Here is a 22682-nt window from a genome sequence, read left to right on the forward strand (position 1 = left end):
AAAAAAAAAAAAAAAAAAAAAAAAAAAAAAAAAAAAAAAAAAAAAAAAAAAAAAAAAAAAAAAAAAAAAAAGTATTGCCTTTGGTTTGAGTTATGGAGATAATATTTTTTTATTATAAACTCACGATCATTCCTTAAATTAGATAATGTTCTTAGTCATTTTAAATTTATTTATTTTTTTGAAATTAACGTTTTGATCTCTATTTATAAAATTTTAATATAAATTTAACGAACAAAGTGTAATGCTAATTTTTTTATTGTAAAATGAGAGAAGAAGAAAAATGAAAGATTAAAGTGATATTTTTTCTAGAACACCATAAAAATACATGAATTAAATGAGTATAAATTAAAGCACGAGAAATAAAATAAATTAAAGTTCAAAAGAATAGAGATTAAAATAGTATTTAAACTTAAAGTTTAAGACTAAAATTACACATTTATGTAAGTCTAAAATTAATATTTCTAGACAGTGTAATATTAGATATTAAATTTTTGAGTAATTAAAATCATATTATTAGCTAAATTTAAAATTACTCCCAGCGGCTGAGTTTAGTAGTAGATGAACTTTCCTTGTAACCTTCTAGAAACTTCCTGTACGAGGAGTTAAATGTCAATACACCAAATCGCAGGGGCGTATAGGTAATTTAATCAATACCATCAAACCGTTCAAACCCTATCGAAATCACTGGTTTTATTCCGCGGTAGTTCGAGCCATATAACACGGACCCCCTCCCTCTCCTCCGGCAGCTTCTTCACTCCGGCGACAAGGTATTTATCATTTCCCTTCGTCTATTTCGTCTTGTACATTCCGGTCTTCAGGTATATTTCTTTCTTTCGCTTTTCTCTTCGTCGTTTTTCTTTCCCTCTTCCGATTTCCGCTCCTCCTTCACGTCTACCGGAATATTTGTTGCCCTCAGAAACAATTTCTCTCTAATTAGCCCTTCTCTTCACCTCCCCTTCTATGCTGCCCTGGTTTTTTCTTTCCGATCTCTATTGGTCTCTTTATCTCTCTCCGACAAACCTTTCTCTTCGCCCCCGCGTTGTTCTTTACATATTTTCAGTTTTGCTTCAATCTCAAGTTCTTTATTCGTAGTAGCTGACTGTAAATTTATGCTTTGATATTTGATGCTGCGACATTACGTCTTTGTCCTGATGTTATTTACTAATTTAAGTGTTCAATGTTTTACTCCGGCGACGATGCGTTCCACATTCTCTCTCGCCTTCTTCCGGCCAAAGGGAGTTGTGGCGTTGGATTGTGAGTTGCGAGTGGAAATGAAAACATTGCCCAAGTTATTGCGAGTTAATTATTAACCTATATCTGAACCTAAATGTTAGAATTAGGATATGGGTAACTGTCTGATGGGATACCCAGTGAGATTTTCTTCTCCTGGTTTATTTCCTTCTCTCCGACAATGGTACTGTTAGCTTTTACGTGCATCTAACACAACTGACGAGGGTTATGAATGTCACTTCATTATCATTAGACTTTTTTTTTTGAACTTCTCGCAAGTATAACACATTTTCCTTCCTCCCTATCTAATACTAGCTGTTTATTTTATTGTCTTTTCCCAATTCAAGAGTTCTTAGTCTGAAATGGGAGACGGGTATTTTTTTCTCACTCTGGTACGCCTAACTTGCCGGTTGACATTTTTCTGGACATTGATTAGTGGTGGTTACGGGTTTGTGGTGATAAAATGCAGGTGCTCGACTGAATTTTCTCTTCTTTTGATGGCGAATTCACCAGATGCGGATGCGGATGATGACTTTAGTGAGCTCTACAAGGAGTACACTGGCCCTCCACGATCGACCTCTGTCACTGCACAAGAGAAGATGAGTACAAACAAAAGGTCTCATGCAGGTTCAGATGAGGAGGATGAACCTCGTGATCCCAATGCTGTACCAACTGATTTTACCAGTCGAGAAGCGAAGGTTTGGGAGGCCAAGTCTAAAGCTACAGAGAGGAATTGGAAGAAGAGAAAAGAGGAAGAAATGATCTGCAAAATATGTGGAGAATCAGGCCATTTTACTCAGGTATAATGGGTACTATAAACACTTCACTGATCTCGTTAAGTTATTGCACATAGATTTTTCACAACTAGAGAGGAGCTCTGTTTTGTAATCTCACTTGTATCAGGCTGTTTTTGAACTCATTTGGAACACAGGGATAAATCATTTTGAGGTGGGGGGGGGGGGGGGGGGGGGGGTTATGTTCAAATGATTGACCTTTTAGCATTCTATGAAACAACTGAAATTCCTTCTAGCATATTAAAACATTGTCAAGCTCATTTTTCTACTTTTATTTTGTTCTATTTGTAGTCTTCTTTCAAGTTTATATATAATATGTTTTTTCTGTGGGACACGCTACATGTAAGGATCTGGAACTTGAACGAGAGAAGTTTATTCAATTGCTGGCTATTTAATCCCTAGGAAGTCTAGAGACTTGCTCTCCTTAGCCCACTACTCTTTATATTTTGTTCTCCTACCGGCTCTCTTCCATTCCTTCCTAACTGACTGAACTTCTTGTGTATGAACTCTTGAATGATCATACAACTTCCCTGTTATCCACCAAACCAACCTTCACCTTATCTTGAGGCAGAATGCAGCACATAGCTGACTCACAACTATGAAGGCCCAAGTGGCTTCATGGTTTTTAAGCTGCACACCCAAAATAATATCACTTGATATACCATTCTATTGATGCTGTATGCGCAAAATTGCAAAAAGCTCCATTCAAAATTTTGAATTGGGAGTTGATCATGGAGGCCAAGTAATAAAAAGGTTTCACTTGTAGTCGCACCAATGATGTTACTTCGATTTTTTTTTTTCTAGAACATATTCACCAGATGATTGGTGAGAATGTCTAAAATATAGTGATTAGGTAAAGAATCATATCTTCCATGAAGCATGGTTCTCCATCAAATGTATTGATACAGACGTACATAGGGAGCAAGGATGAGGGAGAGAGAGAGAGAGTAGGAAGGGGGAAAGAGAGAGTACATACAATAAAATCTCTACAAGCATTGTCTAGTAGTTGAAAGTTATCTCTCTCTCTCTCTCTCTCTCTCTCTCTCTCTCATGCACACACATATAGACGTGTGTGATTGCTTGCGTGCAAGGGGGAGGCAATGAGAGTATTTGGTGCTTTATGACTTGTTTTAATTGAAGGATAATTTTCCTACGAGAACTAGACCTACTGGAACTTATTTATTTTCTTTAAAATCACAACTCTTTCTTCGCATAAAAGTAGAATTCAAGTGGGTTATCATTGTTTTAACTAATGGTACTTTGCAATTTTTGTTTATGTATAGGGATGCCCTTCTACCTTGGGATCAAATCGTAAATCTCAAGATTTTTTTGAAAGGGTACCAGCCAGGGATAAACATGTGAGAGCACTTTTCACTGATAGAGTAGTACAGAAAATTGAAAAGGATAATGGTTGTAAGATCAAGATGGATGAGAAATTCATAATTGTTAGTGGCAAGGACAGGTTAATTTTGAAAAAGGGAGTGGATGCTGTCCACAAGGTAATAAAGGAGGAAGGCGATCAAAAGGGTTCTAGTTCTCATGTGAGTAGATCCAGGTCACCTGATCGAAGCCCAGTTGGTTCAAGGTCACAACGCTCTGACGTCCATGGATCACATTCTGGTCCTACAAATGCATCACAATTTCAACCCAGGTATAGCAGACAGGAGAAGGTTGTTGAAAATCGTGTTCGTGATGATCTGCAGAAATATTCAAGGGGCTCGGTTCAAGGTAGGAAAAGCATAGGATATGTTAAAGACATCAATAGAAAGCTGGTAATTCTATGTTGTAGCTTGTAGCTATCTTTGTTTTCTCCATATTTGTATAAATAATTTTCTCTCTTTATCTCCTTAACAATGCTATTTCTTGCTTATATTTGTTTGCAGCACGAGGTAAGTTCTTCTGTTCAAGCTTATATATGCGACTCTGAAGTAATTTTCAGGGATAGGATCTGAATTGGTCAGGTTGTCTTCAAAACAAAATAATTTTATGAACAGGAATCCGGGTTATTTTTCCTCCTATGGTTTCTTCATATGATTTTATATTTTTATGATGTTCACTTTTGATTTGGCCACGTCATAAGCTAGCATTAATATATTTTAACATTGCTCTTCATTTATTTTGAAGCTTATGGCAGTGACAGAGTTAGAGGTCGTTCAAGCCACTCCAAGTCTCCGGCTAATCTGCCTTATTCTGGCAGCTCGTTTAGTTCATTTGATACTTATCAGAACAAGAGTGCATATGGTAGAACCGAAGGATGGGATAGTGAAAGAAGAGGATCTGATTTGCAATCTAGTCGTCAGTTCGAGTATCCAGCTTTTCCCCAGTCTCTTGAAGAATTAGAGATGGAATATAAAAGAGAAGCAGCTGAACTCGGAAAGATTCGTGATAAAGAAGAAGATGAAGAAAATTATAAACACCGTGAGGTATGGATCTCCTGTTACTGCAATCATACATCGAATGGCAATTGGTGTATTTTTCTATTTTCCTATGTTGCATTTGGATCTATTTACATGACAAAATTCCTACATTTCGTTATTTTAATTTCAAATTTGTGGTTTTTACTTATGGTTCTATAAAAAGACTATAAGGGAGATGAGAGAGAACTACACGAAGAAATTGGCTCATTTGAGGGGCACACATGCAAAACAATGGGATGAGTTTCTCCAACTTGATGCCCAAAGGCGTCAGCAACAAGTGCACCAGCAAATGGCCGCTTCAGGTTTTGCTGGTTATAAGCAGCATAACTATTCTGAATACGACGGTGGATCAGTCAATTCCCATTACGAAGGGGCTAATTTAGCGGCCCTCGATTCAAGGAGCAAGTATCAGAATCATATGGAGAATTATCCTTCAAGGCCTCATGGTAATTTTGGGGAGTTCCAGCGTCAGAGGCGTGATGATTACGGGAATGCTTACAAACGATACTAATTTGTTAACCTGGAAGTAAGTTGGTAAGTAGTCTAACCCTTCAGCCAAATGAAAAGGGCTTTAGTTATCTCTATCTTTTTGGTTTGGCCGTTTGGCCGTTTGGCTGGCAATACGCAATCCCCATACCCAATTTCATATTACTCCATAGAGTGCGTGCGTGGACTCAAGACCATGCCCATTAGAAGGTTATTTTGACGTTTTCCGTGTGCAACTTTAATTTACAGCAAATGGCCGCTTAGCTAGCAATAGCTTTAATTTCATTCCAAAATTTTCAGGATTCAGATCCATCTTGGGTAGGCATAATGAATGGAGGAACGTCTAATGAAAGGTAAGTATGTATCTTACAATCTTGAACCGAGTAGATAAGAATGGTATGCATTCGTGCAGCCTACTTCCAGTTGTTTTTGTCATTAAGCTTGATAGTTCGGCTGGTTCGGAACTTGTTGTAAACAGTGGCATGGAATGTCATCTTGGATTTATTAGTCAGATGAAGTTCATGTGTTCTCATGAATGATTGAGATTTTGAATTAGTTTTGAATATCACCTTGGCATACTTTTGTTTCTACTGTTTTCCCTATCTGGTTGTCGAGCAGCAGCGGAATGACTGTATTCAAGCAGTCATTCACAGCCATGGAAGCTTTAGGTTAGTTTTTCGATCATTAAGTTTACCAACTTGTTACCACGACTATCCTGGCTTGAGAGCGTGGGATTGTTTACTAGTTGATGTGTTTATAAATCTGTTATGTTGGACAGTCTATAGATTATGTTTATATGCTTCTCTGAAACTGTAAATTATTTTCCAGAATTCCACAACCATAATACCATAGGCATGGGTCATGCACACGGCTCTTCGCGATCCACATATGTTCTTGGCTGGAAAATGAATATATTTTGCTGTAGTGAAAAGAGGAATCCTCTCATCCTTAATGTATGGTGTTATTTTGGCTTTCTTCATTTGAAAAAGGAACATGGGTTTGATAGTTTTTAATAGTTTCTAAAGGGGACCGGAGCATGCTACCGTGAGACAAAAGATCTACTTTCTAAAGGGATTTGATTCGGAACTATTAGATAAGGTCTAATATTGGAAGAATTTCAGAGGTTTTCTTTTACTTTGTCCGGGTCAACAAAGAATTCTAAAATGCCTCGACTTAGAACAGGTTCGAGTCTACTAGATTGTTAATTTGAATAATGTTTCTGGAAAAGTATGGGAAGTAGATGTAAGTTGAAGCATTTGGTAAACAGGATATTGATCAAGATGTTATTGAAGTCGGTGGAAAATATTAAAGTTGCTTCGACGAAAATACATTGGATTCTCTTTTAGATAGTTTGGTTTATTTTATTTTTAGTCCCAATTTTCTTTTTCTTTTTCTTTTAAAAAATTTAGAAGGGGAGTTTATAAATGAATCCTAGTGAAAATTGATCAAGAACTTGATGTTTACTTAGGAAACGTGAAGACCGTGATTGAGAAATGGTAAGAAAAATAAGCGTAGTATATGAGAGAGGCTCTACCAAACACTATTTTGAATGATGACATGTTATTATTAAATATATTTAGATTGATTTCATTACAACCAAAGTCAAGAACCCACGTTTATTCATCGTTTATAAATTAAAATTTAATTTAATGCAACGTGGGTACCTTTTTCCTTCCAAGAACAAATGATTGACATTGCTATATCAAAAAAAAAAGAAGCAATATTTTGGTGTCATCTCCTAAACAGGTATAAATCTATTTACTTATAAACTAAGTTCAATCTGATTAATTTCTTTTTATAAAAGAAGGTTAAATTATATGTATGTAAAACTCTTAAACAGAGTAATCTATTATAAAAGTGTTCATATTAAAAAAAAAAAAAAAATTGTAATGTTACCATTGGTCTTTCAAAAATATTTGTATGTGTATATTTCAAATTGAGAAATAGGAAGGTATTTAATGAATCGTTGTTGGACGACGAGAAATGGTTAAATAGTTATAAATGGCAAGAAAGAACCACTTTTCGAATGTACAAATGCTCTTTAGGCGCCGCGCCCCGCAATTTCAGATCTGAAAGAGATCTCTCTCAATTTTCTTCTCTCATTTCACGACCTGGGTTCTCTCTCATTTCATGATCTGGGTTCATATCTCAGTTTTATTGTTATTGTTCTTTAATCCCCCTGATCTCTTTTTCGGTTTTTTCTTGTTTGTTCATGTTCCAGTTCGATCCCTTCATGGACTCTAGCTTGAAAATGCCGGAATTGGCTTCTTCTTATTGATTTACTGTTTGTCGGTGAGTTTTTCTTTCTCTCCTGAAGAGTAAAATAACAATAATTGTCCAAAAAACTGGTCGAATCCCCTACCCTTTTCCTCCTACTGCAAGTGTTCTTCATTTTGATGAGTACGGTGTTTTCTTTGTATGCTCTGTTGTCTGGTTTTAATGAAATCAGGTGGAGAAACTAACTCCACTCCTTGTTTCATTCATTTTCTGATTTTCATTTGTCATTCGTGAAAAGAGAACTGAAAAAATGGGGTGGGGGTAGGAGGGACTCCTTATTTGATTCAATTTGTGCTTTTCCTTGTGTTTCTATCTAGTCATTGTGGTTAATACTATCAATGTAAATTTGACTGGACATGCTTATTACTTAAGTTTTAATGAAGTTTGTGTGATGGGATTAGTAACTAATAGATAATGGCCATGTCATAGCAACATTCTTGAATGTTGTTATGGTATGGGAGGACAAAGAAGAAGTATGATTCGAAGTTTAAGGATGTCATTGGCATTTTATAAAGTTTAGGAAGTAAATGAACTGAACAAATTGCCCAAAGTTTATGGTTACAATTTTCCGTGTATAGAAATGTGTTTAAAGTTGTTTTGGGTTTATTTTTCATGAAAGGGTTCTCAGAAGTGTTAAGAAGAAGATGAGAAGAAAAGAAGACCCCTTTGATTCAGGATCCTGGTAGAATGAATGCCCTGCTGAAATGGAAAGTAAAACTTCTTTAGATGGGCAGTTTAGATTATATGGCTACAGAAGATAGAGAGTTTGAAATAGATCTTGAAGGTGGTGGTTATACTAGCGAAGATGATTTGAGCAGTGAAACTGACTCAACATCCAAAATGCATGCTAGAAAAACTTTTAGCAGGCTTCGAAGCGGGGTTCTGTGTGCTGATGGATCTATAAATCGAAGTGGTAGCTTTGCTTCCAGTAGTGATTCCACCAAGCTTGTTAAGCTAGGTGTTGATGAGAATGTGCAGTTGTTGATGGGCAGTTTAGAGGGAGAAAAGAGAAGAGAATTTGCAGCTCTTGTAGAGAAGAAGAAAAACGTGAAAGAGAAGATTAAGAAGGGAAAGGTTCACAAGCCACCACGACCCCCACGAGGTCCGTCGTTGGATGCTGCTGACAGGATATTTGTTAAAGAGATCGCCGAGTTGGCAGTGAAAAAACGTGCCACAGTTGAGCGAATAAAAGCTTTGAAGAAGATGAAAGCAGAGAAAACATCTTCATCCAACAGCAGCTTACCTGCCTTATTTATCACATTGCTTTTCTTTGTAGTCATTATCTTTCAAGGTATGGGGTAGTTCAAATTATATTTTTCTGCAACTTTTCGATACTTTCATGACTGTACTTCTTTTCCCTTGTTTGGCATGGCTATTAGGAACAATGCATTGATAGTAAAAACCTTGTACACAATCAACCAAGGAGAGTTTGAGATACTCTTTCACCTTCAAATTTACTATAATTGCTAAAAGCTCTCAAATTGACATTGTGCCAAAAGGAGGATAGTTCTGAAGCATCTAATATAATCTCATGTTTGTAAAAATCTCCTTGCAGGAATGAGTGCTATAGGCAGTGTAAGGGTACCGGAGTCTCCTGTGGCTTCCGGTGGTGGAAGTGCAGGCTTGATTGTTCAGAATTTGCCTCAATCTTCCCCTAACGTTAACGGAGCTCAATCCCATGTTCTCGAGTCAGTTTAGCTCAATCTTTACATGGTTCATTGTAGTAAACTCTTATGTTTGTGTGTCATTCATGTTAAATCCATTTCTCTGATGCAGTTTTGCAGGAAATCAAACTTCTGACCCTGCTACGATAGAAGAGAGCTCAGTGGAAGAGTTGAAGAACCATTGAAGTTTAGTGTCAATAATCTGGTAAATTATCGCCATCTCCTTTAGACTGAAATTTTCATGCCATAAAATTTGATTGAAGGCATCTGATCGTGTTGGCATCTGTAAATATGGCAAGGCCTCAAACCTTCCAATTCTCTTTTGATAGGCTTTTCTTGTACAGAGAGAGTGCACATAATTTGATCCATAATATCTTTGCTATAATCAAATTGGCTTGCCCTAGAACTTAGTTAATGGACTTCGTGGTTCAAGACTGATTAAAGATAGACATTAGGGTGTTGAGGCTTGATTAAGAATCTCGAAAGAGCTTTTTCAGCTTACTTTGCTACAACGGACCGTTAGGTTAGCAGGATGCTACTGATTGAGGAAATGAATGCCATTTTGTCTTTGAGATTTCCATGGTAGGAGAATGTTTATTTTGACCCTAGTAAACGTGACACCTCTCCAATTGTTTGGAAGATATCTGGAAAAATATATCTAAAATCATACAAAGTTCGATGAACACAAAATATTGAAATGAAGTTGTCAACTTGAACATAGTTCATTCCGTCGAGATATTATGGTCTCAACCAAACAATGAACTTGAAAAGTGACTCATACTTGGTCACATACATGGAAAAAATTAATTAAACAAAAACTATATTCTTGCACTCTCAAAAGTGACTCATACTTCAACATTATTTCCCAAGAAATGGATATTAAACTTGTTAAAAGGAATAAAAGCTCGAGTTCTTGGTAAAGAGAAGTGGAAGAAAAACCTCTTTTTATAGTTGTAAAATTGTTAGGAACGTTGCAAAACGCACCTTTACTACTCTCACAAGACAACCTTCTAACCCTCTAAGCTCTCTATTATATATCTAATTCTATCTATCCCTTGGTCAACTTAAGGAGATTATATATAAGACATTAAATTTCCGTTGACATGTCAACATTTTCATCGATAGTTCTACATGTCTATGAGTTAGACATCGATCACCTTAACTACTCTCACAAGACAACCATCTAACCCTCTAAACCCTTTATTATTTATGTGATTCTTATTGGCCACCAAGCTAACTCGTGGCGGTTTTATATATGATATTGAATTTTCGTTGACATATTGACATTTAATATTTAAGGTTTAGGGTGAATAATATTTCCATTGTATCGTAATAGGTGAAACATAAAAAAATAAGTATCAAAATGTAAATATAATAATAAAAATAATAAAAATGTTAATTTATTAAAAAAGTGTAAAATCTTAATTATTAATTAAAGATATTTTTTAATTTGTTGTCTTTGTAGTTTTCTAAATGTATCCATCACTTTGGTCCTGTAATCAGTTTTGATCAAAGACCATCTTTAGTTTTTTTTAATAACTTAGGCAAACCTTTTCCAAAGAAGATGGTAGTTTCTTAATATATAAACTTAGTTTGTAACCTTTCATAGAATGAGGTCTACTGAAGCATCATTCAACTACCATACTCCCATCTGTCAGTGAACCCACATAGTCCTTAATTTGCGAGAAGAAAAAAAGAAAAGAAAGAGCTGTTTCTTTGTTACTACAATGAAATGGTTTTGGATGTATGATTTTTAGTTCAGACAGATCTGCTGTGCTTCAACTTTATCACCTCTTTGCCTCCAAGTTTTTATATTCTTCGTTGATTTGCACCTGCAACATTAGGGAGCTTTAAGTGACCTCAGTTTGGGAGAATTCAATCTATAAAAAACAGAGTTCTCCAACCAACCTCATAGTGTTTGAGTAGATTGTTTCTCTTCTTTTTCAAAGTTGCTGTCACCAGATCGTTTTCGATGTCGAATGGGTGTGGTTCCAACACAACTCCTTTGATGTATTCGAAACGTTTCAACTGATGTGAATCAAAGATGTTGAGTTTTATCAAGTGAAAAGACAGAAAAATTTATAGTTTCATAGCTACTTAATTGCCACCGAAGTAGAGCCGAGGGTTGGATTAGATTTCTTGTTTAAGCAAACGTAATACCTTGTTTCTTTCAGCTGTGGAAGTGAGCTCAGAGAGAACATAATTTCTGAGCTGTTCAAGAGAACTAAGCTCAGAGAAAGAACACAAAAAGCCATTAGAATTTGCCCATTTCTTGGTGTTTTCCTCATGTAGAACCACCACTGCAACTAGCCTTGATTTGAAGCTATTCCCATAGATCCATATCTTTGGAAAGAGTATATCAAAGAAACTCAAGTCACCAAATTGTAATTTAGTTTTAGAAAGAGACTCAAAACGACGATTTGAAACTTACATCCTCAACGATCGGGGTATTCGAGTAGACATTTTCTAAGTATTCGAGTGCTATGTATTCTCCTTGGGATAGTTTTATGAGATTCTTCTTCCTGTCAATGATCTTCACAACCCCATTGGGTAAGATTTCTCCTATGTCTCCTGAAGTAGTAGAAGAATGGAAGAAACAAGTTAAATAGCAATGAATTGTCAGACAAGAACAAGAGAGGGAAGTGATGAACCACCTGTGTGAAACCAACCATCCTTTATTGCCTCTTTGGTTAGTTCAGGGTTTTTGTAGTATTCAGTGAAAACAGTCTTTCCTCTCACACATATTTCACCACATGGACGATCCCCAAGAGGATTGTAACCCATCTCTGGAACCTTCTCCAACCGAAGGTCATTGAATGGAGTAACGCTCCCAACGGTTCCGAGCATACACATTTCATCAGGAAAGCCAATGGTTGTTGGTCCACAAGTTTCAGTCAATCCTAAATGTTACCATACATAGCTGTTCTTAATGTTTGAACAAGTTTTAAACAATATGTTGCTTTGCAATGCTAAATCATTAGCAACAATGATGACGAGGAAACTCGTTAAGCATATTGCAACCAAGAATGGAGAATCTTTAAACTAGGAATGTGCGAAAAGCTACCACTAAAGCTGAACTATAGTTTGTGTGTAGCAAGTGTTCTTTACCATATCCTTGGATAAAAAAGGCACAACATGTGACCCTCAGAAACTCTTCCACTTCTGAGCTTAAGGCTGCACCCCCAGATATTATTAGTCGAAGGCGGCCGCCTAATCTAGCTTTCACCTGAGTTCATACAAGTTTAGTGTTAGGGGGTAATCAAGTTAGTCATGGACATGTAAGTAGTTTGAAATGACTATTCAAGTGCACAACAAAAAAAGCTTTTTAAGTGAAAAAAAGTTATTTCAAATAGATTCTTAGAGTGATAAGGAACTAGAAATTGAGAGTAAGTAATAGATTAAGCGTGTAGGATTCGACCTTCCTGAATGCCAAGAAATCTGCCAAAGGGGATGCTTCTTTCTGTTTGTATCCTCTATTCATCCATGAAAGTTTGCTGCAAGTTCAGCATAAATATGATTCATCTTTGATCTTATAAGAATCTTGAAGAAAAGAAGCAACCACAGGCACTGAAAAGATCAAGGTTGACTTACTATTTATAGAGCAAATCAAAAGCCTTTCTTCTCACCGGATTGAGTACTTGTACAGCTTGTTTGATTCCTGAAATATATATTTCTTAATTTTGCCCTGTTAACAAGTTATGAATAGTAACAGAATTACAGATAACAATCAGTGTTTTCATGCCTTCCTGAATCCTCTCAAAAACTCGAGGTACTCCGACTATAAGCGTCGGCCTTAACTCCATTAGATCTTCTTTTATTGCATTAAGATCCTTCATAAAACAAATGAGAAATAAAAATGAGCTGTCCTGATCATCTCTTCAAAGAAAATTTGTAAATCAAAGATCTGAATCTGGTTCAAAAGGAGATGCCATGAAAAATACAATACCCCATGGTAGTAGCCAACAGATGCGCCTTTACGAAAGAAATATTCCTCGACCGTTCGGTCGAGGATATGAGCTAGAGGCAGGAATGATAGATACACATCATCCTCTGTCATCTGTTGACAAAGGAAAAAGCTTTGGAAGTTAAAAGAAAATGCAAGCCAGCAATAATCCTGAGTTTGATAAGGGGACTTATCTACCTTGTCTTCAAACTGCTCCATGTAGATATCAACTCCTCTAATAAACGTTACTATGGTTTCATGTGTTAACACAACACCTTTAGGAGTTCCACTAGTTCCACTTGTGTACATAATCGTGCAAATGTCGAGAAGTCGTGGAGGAGTGATCTCAGAAGGATTTTCTTTTCCCTGATACAAAGTAGATTCATGCATCAACTCCAACATATAGTAAAGGACGCTGAAACATCGTTTAGATTTAAAACTGACCAGGCGAAAGAACTCGTCCCATGAGTATGGTTTCACCCCATTGTCTGCTGCTGAGATCTTTTCTTCCTCCTTGAGTGAAGTAAAGCAGACAACAACTACGAAAGTGAATCGAAATAGGTCAATTGGTTCAATGATTGCTAGAAAACCATCTTATATTCATCATTATCACCTTTCAGCCTATCAGGATTTGTCCTTCCAGACTTTAATAGCTGCAAAATGAAAATTGAATATCAACCATATCTAGTAAGTGCCTCTTTTTTGGTTTAGCTTGAGATGTGAAAGCATATTATATTAACTAGAAAGCTGTTCTTACTTCTTTAGCTTTCTTATCTTGGACGAAAACGATATCGATCTCTGCATGATCTATAATGAAGTTAACAGCTTCATGTCCTGTAATTCATTTAGCTCCTTCTCTATTAGTTTAAGAATCAACAGGAAGTTCAACTGGAAGTTATTACTTACAAAGAGATGAACTTTACCAAGGGTATCATAAAGTGGCACACAGATCATACTGTGGGCATTGCAGGCCTACACAAAACATTTTAGAGAATTTGTTACCTGATACAATGAAACAACTACAAAATTGAAGAAGGTTTCAGCTGAACCTCCATTGCTATTATCCATTGAGGACAGTTCTCCCCATAAATCCCGATTCTCGAGCCCTGTCATGCAAAATCATCATCTCTTTAGTTTCTCCGTTCTTATGATATGCTCTTGAAACTGCAGGACTATGCTTACCGGTTTGGCGCCAACAGCCCGTAGTGCAGAACCAATGTCAAGAACATCACCATAAACTTCTTTGTAAGTTTTCCATATGTAAGGTCCTGGCTGGATACCGAAACCATTCAAGCTCATATACATTTCTTTCATGTTTTCTTTTCATATAGATTATGAGAGTTCAATTCACCTTCCCCTCGACAAATTTTCGCCATCCGAGCATTTGCCTTCCAGCATACTTTTCAGCTGAAACACTGCAAAACAATCCATGAAATCAATTTCATTTTCTTAACACTCAAAGCCTTGCAACCATTCATTTCACACAATCAATCATTTGAATCCCAAAAACTCTGAATATAACCTGAAAAGATCCCAAGATGTGTTCAAATCCTCAAACAGAGAAGGAGAGCCATCTTTTGCAAGAACATTTCGATAAACCGGTCCAACGGACGGTTTCCCATCTTTGCCTTCCCTTCCTTCCTCGACCTTGATTGAAAACCTCTTCATTCTTTAACTCCTGGAAAACCTGTTGCATTGATCATTAATGGAACTGAAGGAAAACTGTCTCAAAGCCATATAGAAGGTTTTCAAAAGTTCAAAAGTCCAGAAGTCAAAAATGTCCCAACTTCCATTGAAACTTTCAATAGAAAGGAAAAGAGAAAAAAAACAAACGATAATAGAAGAGTTCTCAGAAAAATTAATTACAAAGGTAACGTTCTACATAAAACTTTGTATAGGTCTAGTAAGACACCTACTAACTGCAGACATTAATGAGAGGCCAACCACCATGCCCAAATGCTTCTACTTGAAGACTCAGACAAACAAAAAGCCTCAAAATTTATGGAGTCTTGAAAGAAAAACAGAGAACCATAACAGAAGCTCATTAGGATGAATGGGTACCTTTCAAAAGTTCATATTTTTAAGATCAGAAACTCTAAACCCCTGGCAATGGTTTTGAATTTAACTATGAACAGAGTCATTGTGCATTACGAATATGAACAGAAGATCAAACACACCACAAAAGCATAAAAAATACAAGAGTGTGGATGAAAAATGGAGGTTGTTTTTCACGAAAGTTGCTGATATTTATAACAGCCATGGAAATGGAGGTAACATGTTGAGTATCAAAACCCCACTTCCAAAATGCACAAAACAAACAAAAAAACAGAGCAAGAAACAGAGAGGGAAAGGGAAGTGGTGGCTTACAGAGGTATGAGCAGAAACAGGAAGGAAAAAAACATGCAATGCAAGCAAGGGAGGTGAGTTGGTGGAGCAATGGTGAAGTGAGTTCAATATAATGGCCAATGGGATGTGAAAGCACACACACGTGTCATAAATTGATTGGTTCAAAGCTCTATAGACGAAGTAATTTAATATCACCCCATTTTTCTTCCATACACAATTTGACATGTCGTTGTTCGGTGTTCTATTATTTTATTTTGGACTTTGCGATAATCTAAAATATTTTCAAGTATTAAGCAAATGGAAACTTCTATTAATTTATTTGACGAGTAAATTTTATATATTAGCTGATTGGTTAATAGAGTTACATTGAGGTAATTTTAAAGCATTATTATTAAATAAATTAAAAAAATTTCATGCTTTATTATATTGAATTTGAAAAGTTATTAAAAATTAATTAATTAATAAATATTAAAATAATTCAATAATAATTTAAAAGTTTTATTGGTTTTTTTATTTATATACTTTTTATTTTTAAAATAAAAAATAATTATTATTATCTAAAAAGTCGATTATTCTATTAAAAAAAAATTCGAGTGATAACTTTTATTTTTAAAATTTATTTTCAAAATTAATAATCACAATTGCAACCAAGGGCTTTGGGGAGGAGGAGGGGGCCCACGAGGTAGACAACTCAGACATGTTGGCTTTAATGTAACAATAAATGAACTTTCATCTTTTGGAACACCACCTTGTGTAATACTCTTATCATTTATTTATTCACATTATTATTTAATCAATAAAATAGACTTTATTAATAATTTTGATATATCATATAGCGGAAATACTTATATATAATTAAGTAGTAAAGTAAATTTGGTTAAGTCGGAAAATCTCAATGGTCTCGAGCTTGAAGCTACGACATCCCATCAATCCTATCTGTAAAGGGCGAGTTATGCTAGATGATGTCTTATCCTAAGTGCTCAATTGTTAACTTAGTAAAACTCAATTAACACGTTTTGATAAGTCTTCTGACTAAATAAATCACGTTTAGAGCATAGAGACGTATATGCAGATTCTAAGACTAAATAAGTGTACTATTTGAATCAATCTAAATATTATGAGATCTCACATCGATTGGAGAGGGGAACAAAACATTTCTTGTAAAGATGTGAAAATCTCTCTTTAGCAAACACGCTTTAAAACCGAAGGCTGACACGATACATAACGAGCCAAGTGGACAATATTTATTAGCAATGGAGTTAGACTATTACAAATAGTTTATTGTCACTCAACTCACCAACCAACCTAGAGGATGAACATTTGAGTACTCTTTTGGGCATGCTTCTCCTTTTTTAGCATCACTAGATTAGCCTCACATAATTAAGCACATCATTAAAGGTGAGATTATTTGTCACATAATTAAGAGTTAGTCATTATTAGTATCTCCTACAACTAAATTAATATTATATTTAAGGTAAGTGATAAGGGTACGTGTAGTTCAAGGAGTTACGTGTCACTAAAGAAACCTATCAACAAATGAAAATCATATAGCTCAAAACATTAAAAGGTGATCGTTAGAACCTACAAGTTTGTTTTTGAAATCATTCAAAATGGTTCATATCTTGCATTCATCTGTCTATATACCGTGGAACGTGGGTTTATAAGATATATATATATATATATATATATATATGGTCAATTTATCCATTTAATTCTTGAAATTTGAATATTGTATCTACGTGGTCGAAACAAAACAAACCTAACTACAAAGTGGACCATCGACCATCGTTTACTTTGTTAGTTCGCCATCAAACAAAGAGAGAAAGTGAACATTCATATTGAAGTTTTGTCCTTATGACCCAATAGTCTTCTCAATTATATATTTATTATTATTATTATTATTTACTTTTTACTTTTACTTTTCTCTCTCCTTCCATTTTTCTCTCTCCTATTTGAAAAACGTAAAAAAATTAGATCGAACAAAAGAAAGTTGAGTGGACTTTGAACGAATTAAAACTAACAATATCTGTTAAGTGAGCTTGAACGGTAACATCAAATTTGATCTTATTTACACCAAATCTCGTACTTACTGGACCAAAAAAGTAATGCAAATTGAAGGATAAAAAAAAAAAAATAGAATTTACCTAATAAAAAGCATCACGAGGTAAAAATGTTGAAAGAGAAGATTAGTGTGTGAAGTTACCTACTTTTTCATTATTGTACGCATCCAACGCTCCCTCCACCAGAGAAATCGGCCGGAGGCTCACACCTTAAGCATATGAGCAATAAATAAAGTAAGCTATAATGCATCAACTACTCCTCAACTAAAAATTACCTAAAATGTTGGAAAATTACCCGAATCATAGAAGGGTACATGAATGAGTCGAGACCACTTCTAAATGCAAGCGATCCTAAAGATATGATGACAAAAAAAGTTTAAAGGCGTTGAAAGTTATTACATATATCAATAATAAGATGACTTAGATTAACTGTGAAAGGACAAGACATACTGAAATGACTAGTATGGGTTTGTGAGAATGACGTGACTATGTCACAAGGAATGCACGAGAATGTCAAGATCATCAAACACCGAATCTAGTATCCTAATTTTCGTTCTTCAATAACAAAATTTCTACATTAAAGTTAGGGTTGAAATATTGATAGAAGGTTTAAGATTATAATGTAACTTCTAAAAGAAGAAGCGGGTTTAAGATAATAATGCAACTTCTGAAATAAGAAGTGTGGTGAAATTGACAAGACAAAACGGGTTGGTTTGGTATTAAACCAATAAAAGTGGGCTAGAACAGAAGGGCAATGGTGTAGGTACATAAACTTACTGTTATTGCCACCATGCCATTGATTTGATCTTGTTGAAGTTTAATTTGGGCAGCGCAAGAAACTGAAGAGGAGTAAATTCAAGAACTGTTTCTTTGGGCTGAACATGATCAATACTTATGGAGTTTGTTTCCATGTGAATCAGCCTCATTGCTTTGGTTCACCATTTATTTCCCTTTAAATCTTTTAGCAAACCCTATTTTAGGCTCGACCAAAACCCGATGCTAGACCACATTCTAATAATATTCGAACCATTCAAGCCTACCAAATGGTTCGTGACTAACCTAACTCACGAGACGAATATCCAACCCTTACATATTATTGATAAATTTAATAATGATTTTACATAATGGAGTTGATAAAAGGGAGGTTGGTTGAAAGTATTAAATTTGGGTATTCAACCTTTGTTGATCGTGTATATCATAATTAGTTGATATCCATTTATTCGTAACATCATCTTTTGAGTTTATAATGAAACAATTATGAACTTTTTAATAAATAAGTGCGTTGTTATTATAATTATTTTAATAATAGAATATATTGAATAATGTGTATCTTCTAATATTTAACTCTTTTTGAATCGGAGAAAGAATGTAAATTACCTAATATTTTATACCAAAATTATACTAAGTACCGATATTTTATTATATTTTGAAAATTTAGGTATAAAATTTTTAAGAATAAGAAATAGAAATAAAATTGAGAAGGTACGTTTTTATTGATATTCAAAAGCTTCAAATAAAATACAAGCAGAGTAACTACTTCTTATAAATAAGGAAAATATTATAAATTAAATCATAAAATAAAAAAATAAAGAATATTAAGATCTAAAATCTAATATATATTCTATAATAATATATTCTCTAAATATTATAATTTAACTAAAAAAAATTAGAATTTAAAAAAATGAAAGAATTATTAAACTTAAAAATAGATGATAATATATTTAGGTCAAGTTAAGCTTCCATAACCGACAAATTTGACATATATATATTAATTAATAATAAACACAGAATTAAAATGAAATGGAGGAAGCCGACACCGAGGCATATTATGGAGGAGACAGATTTCCGACGTGTCGAACTGCCACAAAATTTTTAGTGATCAGACTAGTAACTGTCGGATTCTCAATCAGCTGTCGTTCTAAGGCAACCATTTGTCCCACATCGAAAAGATTTGATGGCGTGCTAAAGGATGAGAATTGAGATGGACAAATCCAGTAATAGTACAAATTATTTTTCAAGAATATAGTTTATTACAATTTTACCCCTCTATTGCATTAAAAATCCCTCCGTAAGCGATTTACGAATATACCCCTATTGAGATGCTTGGCTAGCGAAATTTTTGTGGAGAAAATAGTAAGACCGAAAATATAATTTTAACTCCGTAATTTATTAATTCATATACTATTATTAGATATTAAAAAGACTAAACTAGAGATAAACTTGATTAATAACAAGTCAAATTTTCATGTCTTTTATATATTATTATTAGTATTAAAAAATGTTTTGAGTAATTTCTATTTTTAGTTATAAAGACTATATTTTAACTAATTGAAATATATTTTTAAGTTATTTTATTATTTTTATGTTAAAATTTTTTATTATTTAATTCTCAAAAATATTATCAAAAAGCTTTTACTTTCTTAAAAAATACGTTTCTATTTTAAACAAATATTAAAAAAAATTAATTTTTCAACCCTACTTGAAATATGTTTAAAAAGTAAGAAATAAATTAAGAAAATTATAGATAGAGGTAATTATTGTCATCTTAATTAATTTATTAAAAAAATAAAAACTAATGGAGATTTAATTAATGCATATTGCAATTAATTTATATGATATTTCACACATATTTGAAGTCATTTATTTATCTAGGAACTAATTAACGACCATAAATAACTATAAAAATTAACTTGAGTTAGTTTGAAGTTTTAATTTTAATTTTAGTTTTTATCAAAATTCGTTAAATCGTAATTTTTTTTTAAAAAAAAAAAGACAACTTGATTATGTTTTTTAAGTTATGAAGGGATTATTAATATATATTTTCTTTTTTTTAAGTTAATTTTTTAAATTATAAAATTTAATTTTTAAAATTGGAAAATGTAGTAACACATCATAAATAAAAAATAAAAATAAATTAATTAATGATCTATAAGTCAAAACAAAAAAATTTAATCTAAAAAGCTAAAAGAACAAAAATAAATAAAAAATAAATTAAATATAATTTTTTTTTTCCTACTTAAAGAAATATTTAACAATAGTAAATAAATAAGGTAAATAAAAGGTACCCTAAGATCATTGTTGACGTGTTGATTTAAGCAGTCTCATCAGTACGCGTCGATTTGTCATTCAATTGTCATTTCAAAGTACCTTTTTGTACCACATCAATCAGTTTACAATATAATTTATTGTTTAAATAAGACTAGTTGAACCAAGTTATCGTCCCTTCGGGGACATCTAATAAAACTGGAACGATACATAATGATGACACGCACATTTCTACAAATACATCCCTTTCTATTCACCTCTCCAATTTTAAAATGTTACGAATGTTTATATATTCTTTTTTAAGAAAAAAAAAATCAAATTTGATATATTTCTATATATTGCAGTGTTTTTTGTTTATAGTATCTTAGAGTTATTGGGTTCTAGACGTCATATAGTGCCTTGGTATATACTCCTTTGATTTGGTATTAAAATTCATCGTCCCTGACTTAATTTTAATTAAATTATATTTAATTAATGTTTAATAAATAAAATTGATTAAATCCAATAACATATACATAGGAATAAAATTTGTAATTTAGGATATGGCAGGTGAGTATCCAAATTAAAAAGGATAAATGACAATAATAGAATGGGCATTAATTGCATGCATTGGCAAAGCAAAGGATGGGTAAAAGCATATATCTATTTGTTTAATTAGAATATTGATTCATAAAGGTTGCGTGATGAACCTTGAAAACATTTTTTTTTTATTTATAAAATTCAATGAACTAATATAATACTTCAATTAACCAAACATATCCAAATTAATTAACCATCTTACCATTATTATAAACCACATTTATACTTATAATTACGATTTTTTAAACGTTTTTACTAAATAAAGTTTATTAATTAAAAGATGTGCAATACAGAATGACGAAGCGTTTGAAGAAAACGTCACGTCCACTTTTGATTAATTTATATTAAAAAGGATTTTATAGAAATTAAACATTTGAAGAAAAAACCCAAATCATAGAGGAAGCTCCATTTTAATTCTGTCACAATTTCATACCTATTTATGTTAGATGCCTATATATATATATAATTTTCCAAATATATTAAAATTCTTTTGTGATAATCTTAGAGCTCTGTTTTAGAAATCTAATTCTTGGATTATAATTTTTTATTTATCATGGAAACAACACTATGAATGTTATCTTCCCTCTCTTCTCTTTTGCTTGCTGTGAGATCCCACATCGATTGAAGAGTAGAATGAGTGTCAACGAGGATGTTAAGCTTCAATTGGAGTGCAAGTGCGGTATTGGATAATAGCCTAACAACGCGCTTTCCACAACCACAAAATAATTGCTATCATCTTGGTGTCGAGAATTGTTGGGAGGAGTCCCACGTTGACCAATTAAGAAAAAGATCATAGGTTAAAGATTATTATTTTTATTGGTACGAGATCTTTTGAAAAAAAAAACAAAAAAACAAAGTTACAAAAGTTTATACTATACTCAAAGTGAACAACAGCATACCATTATGGAAGCTCGTGGTTTCTAATATTCTTTCCTCCATGCTACCACTTCAAATTTCATAATATATCTAAACAGTAATTAAATAATGATTAGTTAATTTTTCTAGTAAAATATTAAAAACTTGAGTATTGAAACCAATATTTCAATCAAAATATTAGAGATATCAATTCTCACACCCTATATTGAGCATTTAAACTTTATCTTAATGTTCGAGCTTTTAGTTTTACTCGATTTAATATTTATCTATAAAAAAAACCTTAAAATATGGAACTATTTTGGCACGTGAAGTTAGATACGAATTATCTTATGATCAATTAAGATTTAAACATTTCATAAGATAGCACGATCAATCCTCTACACGGCTCAAAAAGTTGCCTTGGTGAAATTTTAGATAGTCATCCAAAAACCTAAAATTAAAATTATGCATTAAATAATTAATGTCCTCGGTTGCTTATATCCATCTCGTTCTAATCTTTTTGTTGATTTTTTTGGTGACCTAGTGAATAGTTATTTAGCCATTAATTAAGATTTAGTTATTATTGCGAGTAAAATTGGATCGGGAGAAATAAGTCAAATGTTAGGATTAAAATTGATCGACATAAGGATTAGTTCTTATTTTTTCTTAATGGATTTAAAATTAGGAAAAAAGTAAATGTCTACAAACCACCACGAGTCTTTCCAATATGTTTTGTCCTCGGTCTCATATGTATCTAAATTGGAGATAATAATAAATATAGATTTTTATTGGGTTTAAAAGTCAAAAATATTATGATATCTCTAAACTTTGACTAAAAAAAATGATCGTAGCATTTATTGTTATTTTCTTAAAAAGTACTTTATAATTAAGAAATTTTTAAAAAACTATAAATAATAGATGGAGTGTTACGTTTCAAAAACTTTGTATATATATAAATATCTTTTTGTTAAATGATTAATGAAAAA

General features: G+C 33.3%; 3 protein-coding genes across 7 annotated transcripts in view; 2 read left to right on the forward strand and 1 right to left on the reverse strand.

The window, feature by feature from the left end:
- Positions 1-5517, forward strand: part of LOC111482433 — a 23672-nt gene extending 18155 nt beyond the window's left edge. The window contains exons 1-8 of one of the 4 annotated variants that reach the window (XR_002718217.1): positions 698-767; positions 1700-2030; positions 3308-3752; positions 3908-3913; positions 4149-4447; positions 4605-4975; positions 5089-5137; positions 5228-5517. Coding sequence is in view for 3 of the 4 variants with exons in the window: in XM_023128205.1 (XP_022983973.1) it covers positions 1728-2030; positions 3308-3752; positions 3908-3913; positions 4149-4447; positions 4605-4952 (1401 nt within the window). In the remaining variant the exon portion in view is untranslated. Of the gene's footprint in view, positions 1-696; positions 768-1699; positions 2031-3307; positions 3753-3907; positions 3914-4148; positions 4448-4604; positions 4976-5088; positions 5138-5227 lie in introns of those variants that run through there. The other 3 variants (XM_023128205.1, XM_023128204.1, XM_023128203.1) reach the window with 3 other exon arrangements.
- A 1415-nt stretch (positions 5518-6932) lies between these two features.
- LOC111482138 lies at positions 6933-9283 on the forward strand. The gene is made up of 5 exons (XM_023127809.1): positions 6933-7042; positions 7149-7219; positions 7824-8495; positions 8760-8892; positions 8981-9283. Exons 3-5 carry the CDS (start codon positions 7931-7933, stop codon positions 9051-9053), a joined length of 771 nt encoding a protein of 256 aa, XP_022983577.1. The 5' UTR covers positions 6933-7042; positions 7149-7219; positions 7824-7930; the 3' UTR covers positions 9054-9283.
- Positions 9284-10419: 1136 nt separating this feature from the next.
- LOC111482186 (long chain acyl-CoA synthetase 1-like) lies at positions 10420-15279 on the reverse strand. 2 transcript variants are annotated; one of them, XM_023127863.1, is made up of 20 exons: positions 15179-15279; positions 14334-14498; positions 14163-14226; positions 13994-14083; positions 13861-13917; positions 13735-13783; positions 13569-13645; positions 13425-13464; positions 13256-13350; positions 13010-13177; positions 12815-12925; positions 12611-12698; positions 12460-12526; positions 12287-12362; positions 11977-12094; positions 11523-11768; positions 11300-11439; positions 11029-11211; positions 10777-10896; positions 10420-10700 (listed from the first exon to the last, which is right to left on the reverse strand). In XM_023127863.1, exons 2-20 carry the CDS (start codon positions 14477-14479, stop codon positions 10656-10658), a joined length of 1980 nt encoding a protein of 659 aa, XP_022983631.1. In that variant the 5' UTR covers positions 14480-14498; positions 15179-15279; the 3' UTR covers positions 10420-10655. The 2 variants fall into 2 exon arrangements, with proteins under 2 accessions (XP_022983631.1, XP_022983632.1); XM_023127864.1 differs by lacking the exon at positions 15179-15279 and adding an exon at positions 14575-14665 and having other exon boundaries at positions 14334-14544.
- Between the last annotated feature and the right edge of the window lie 7403 nt (positions 15280-22682).

Source organism: Cucurbita maxima, unplaced genomic scaffold, assembly GCF_002738345.1.
Source record: "Cucurbita maxima cultivar Rimu unplaced genomic scaffold, Cmax_1.0 Cma_Scf00007, whole genome shotgun sequence".
In the NCBI taxonomy this organism is placed as follows: domain Eukaryota; kingdom Viridiplantae; phylum Streptophyta; class Magnoliopsida; order Cucurbitales; family Cucurbitaceae; genus Cucurbita; species Cucurbita maxima.

Excerpts from the sequence above, each read along its gene's own strand:
- LOC111482186 (XM_023127863.1), bottom strand. The coding sequence starts at position 14,479 with ATGAAGAGGTTTTCAATCAAGGTCGAGGAAGGAAGGGAAGGCAAAGAT. Across the intron at positions 12,926-13,009 it reads TGGAGCAGTTTGAAGACAAG|ATGACAGAGGATGATGTGTA; the intron begins GTAGATAAGTCC and ends CTTTGTCAACAG. Across the intron at positions 11,769-11,976 it reads CTTTTTTATCCAAGGATATG|GATTGACTGAAACTTGTGGA; the intron begins GTAAAGAACACT and ends GGTAACATTTAG.
- LOC111482138 (XM_023127809.1), top strand. The coding sequence starts at position 7,931 with ATGGGCAGTTTAGATTATATGGCTACAGAAGATAGAGAGTTTGAAATA. Across the intron at positions 8,496-8,759 it reads TGTAGTCATTATCTTTCAAG|GAATGAGTGCTATAGGCAGT; the intron begins GTATGGGGTAGT and ends ATCTCCTTGCAG. Across the intron at positions 8,893-8,980 it reads GCTCAATCCCATGTTCTCGA|TTTTGCAGGAAATCAAACTT; the intron begins GTCAGTTTAGCT and ends TCTCTGATGCAG.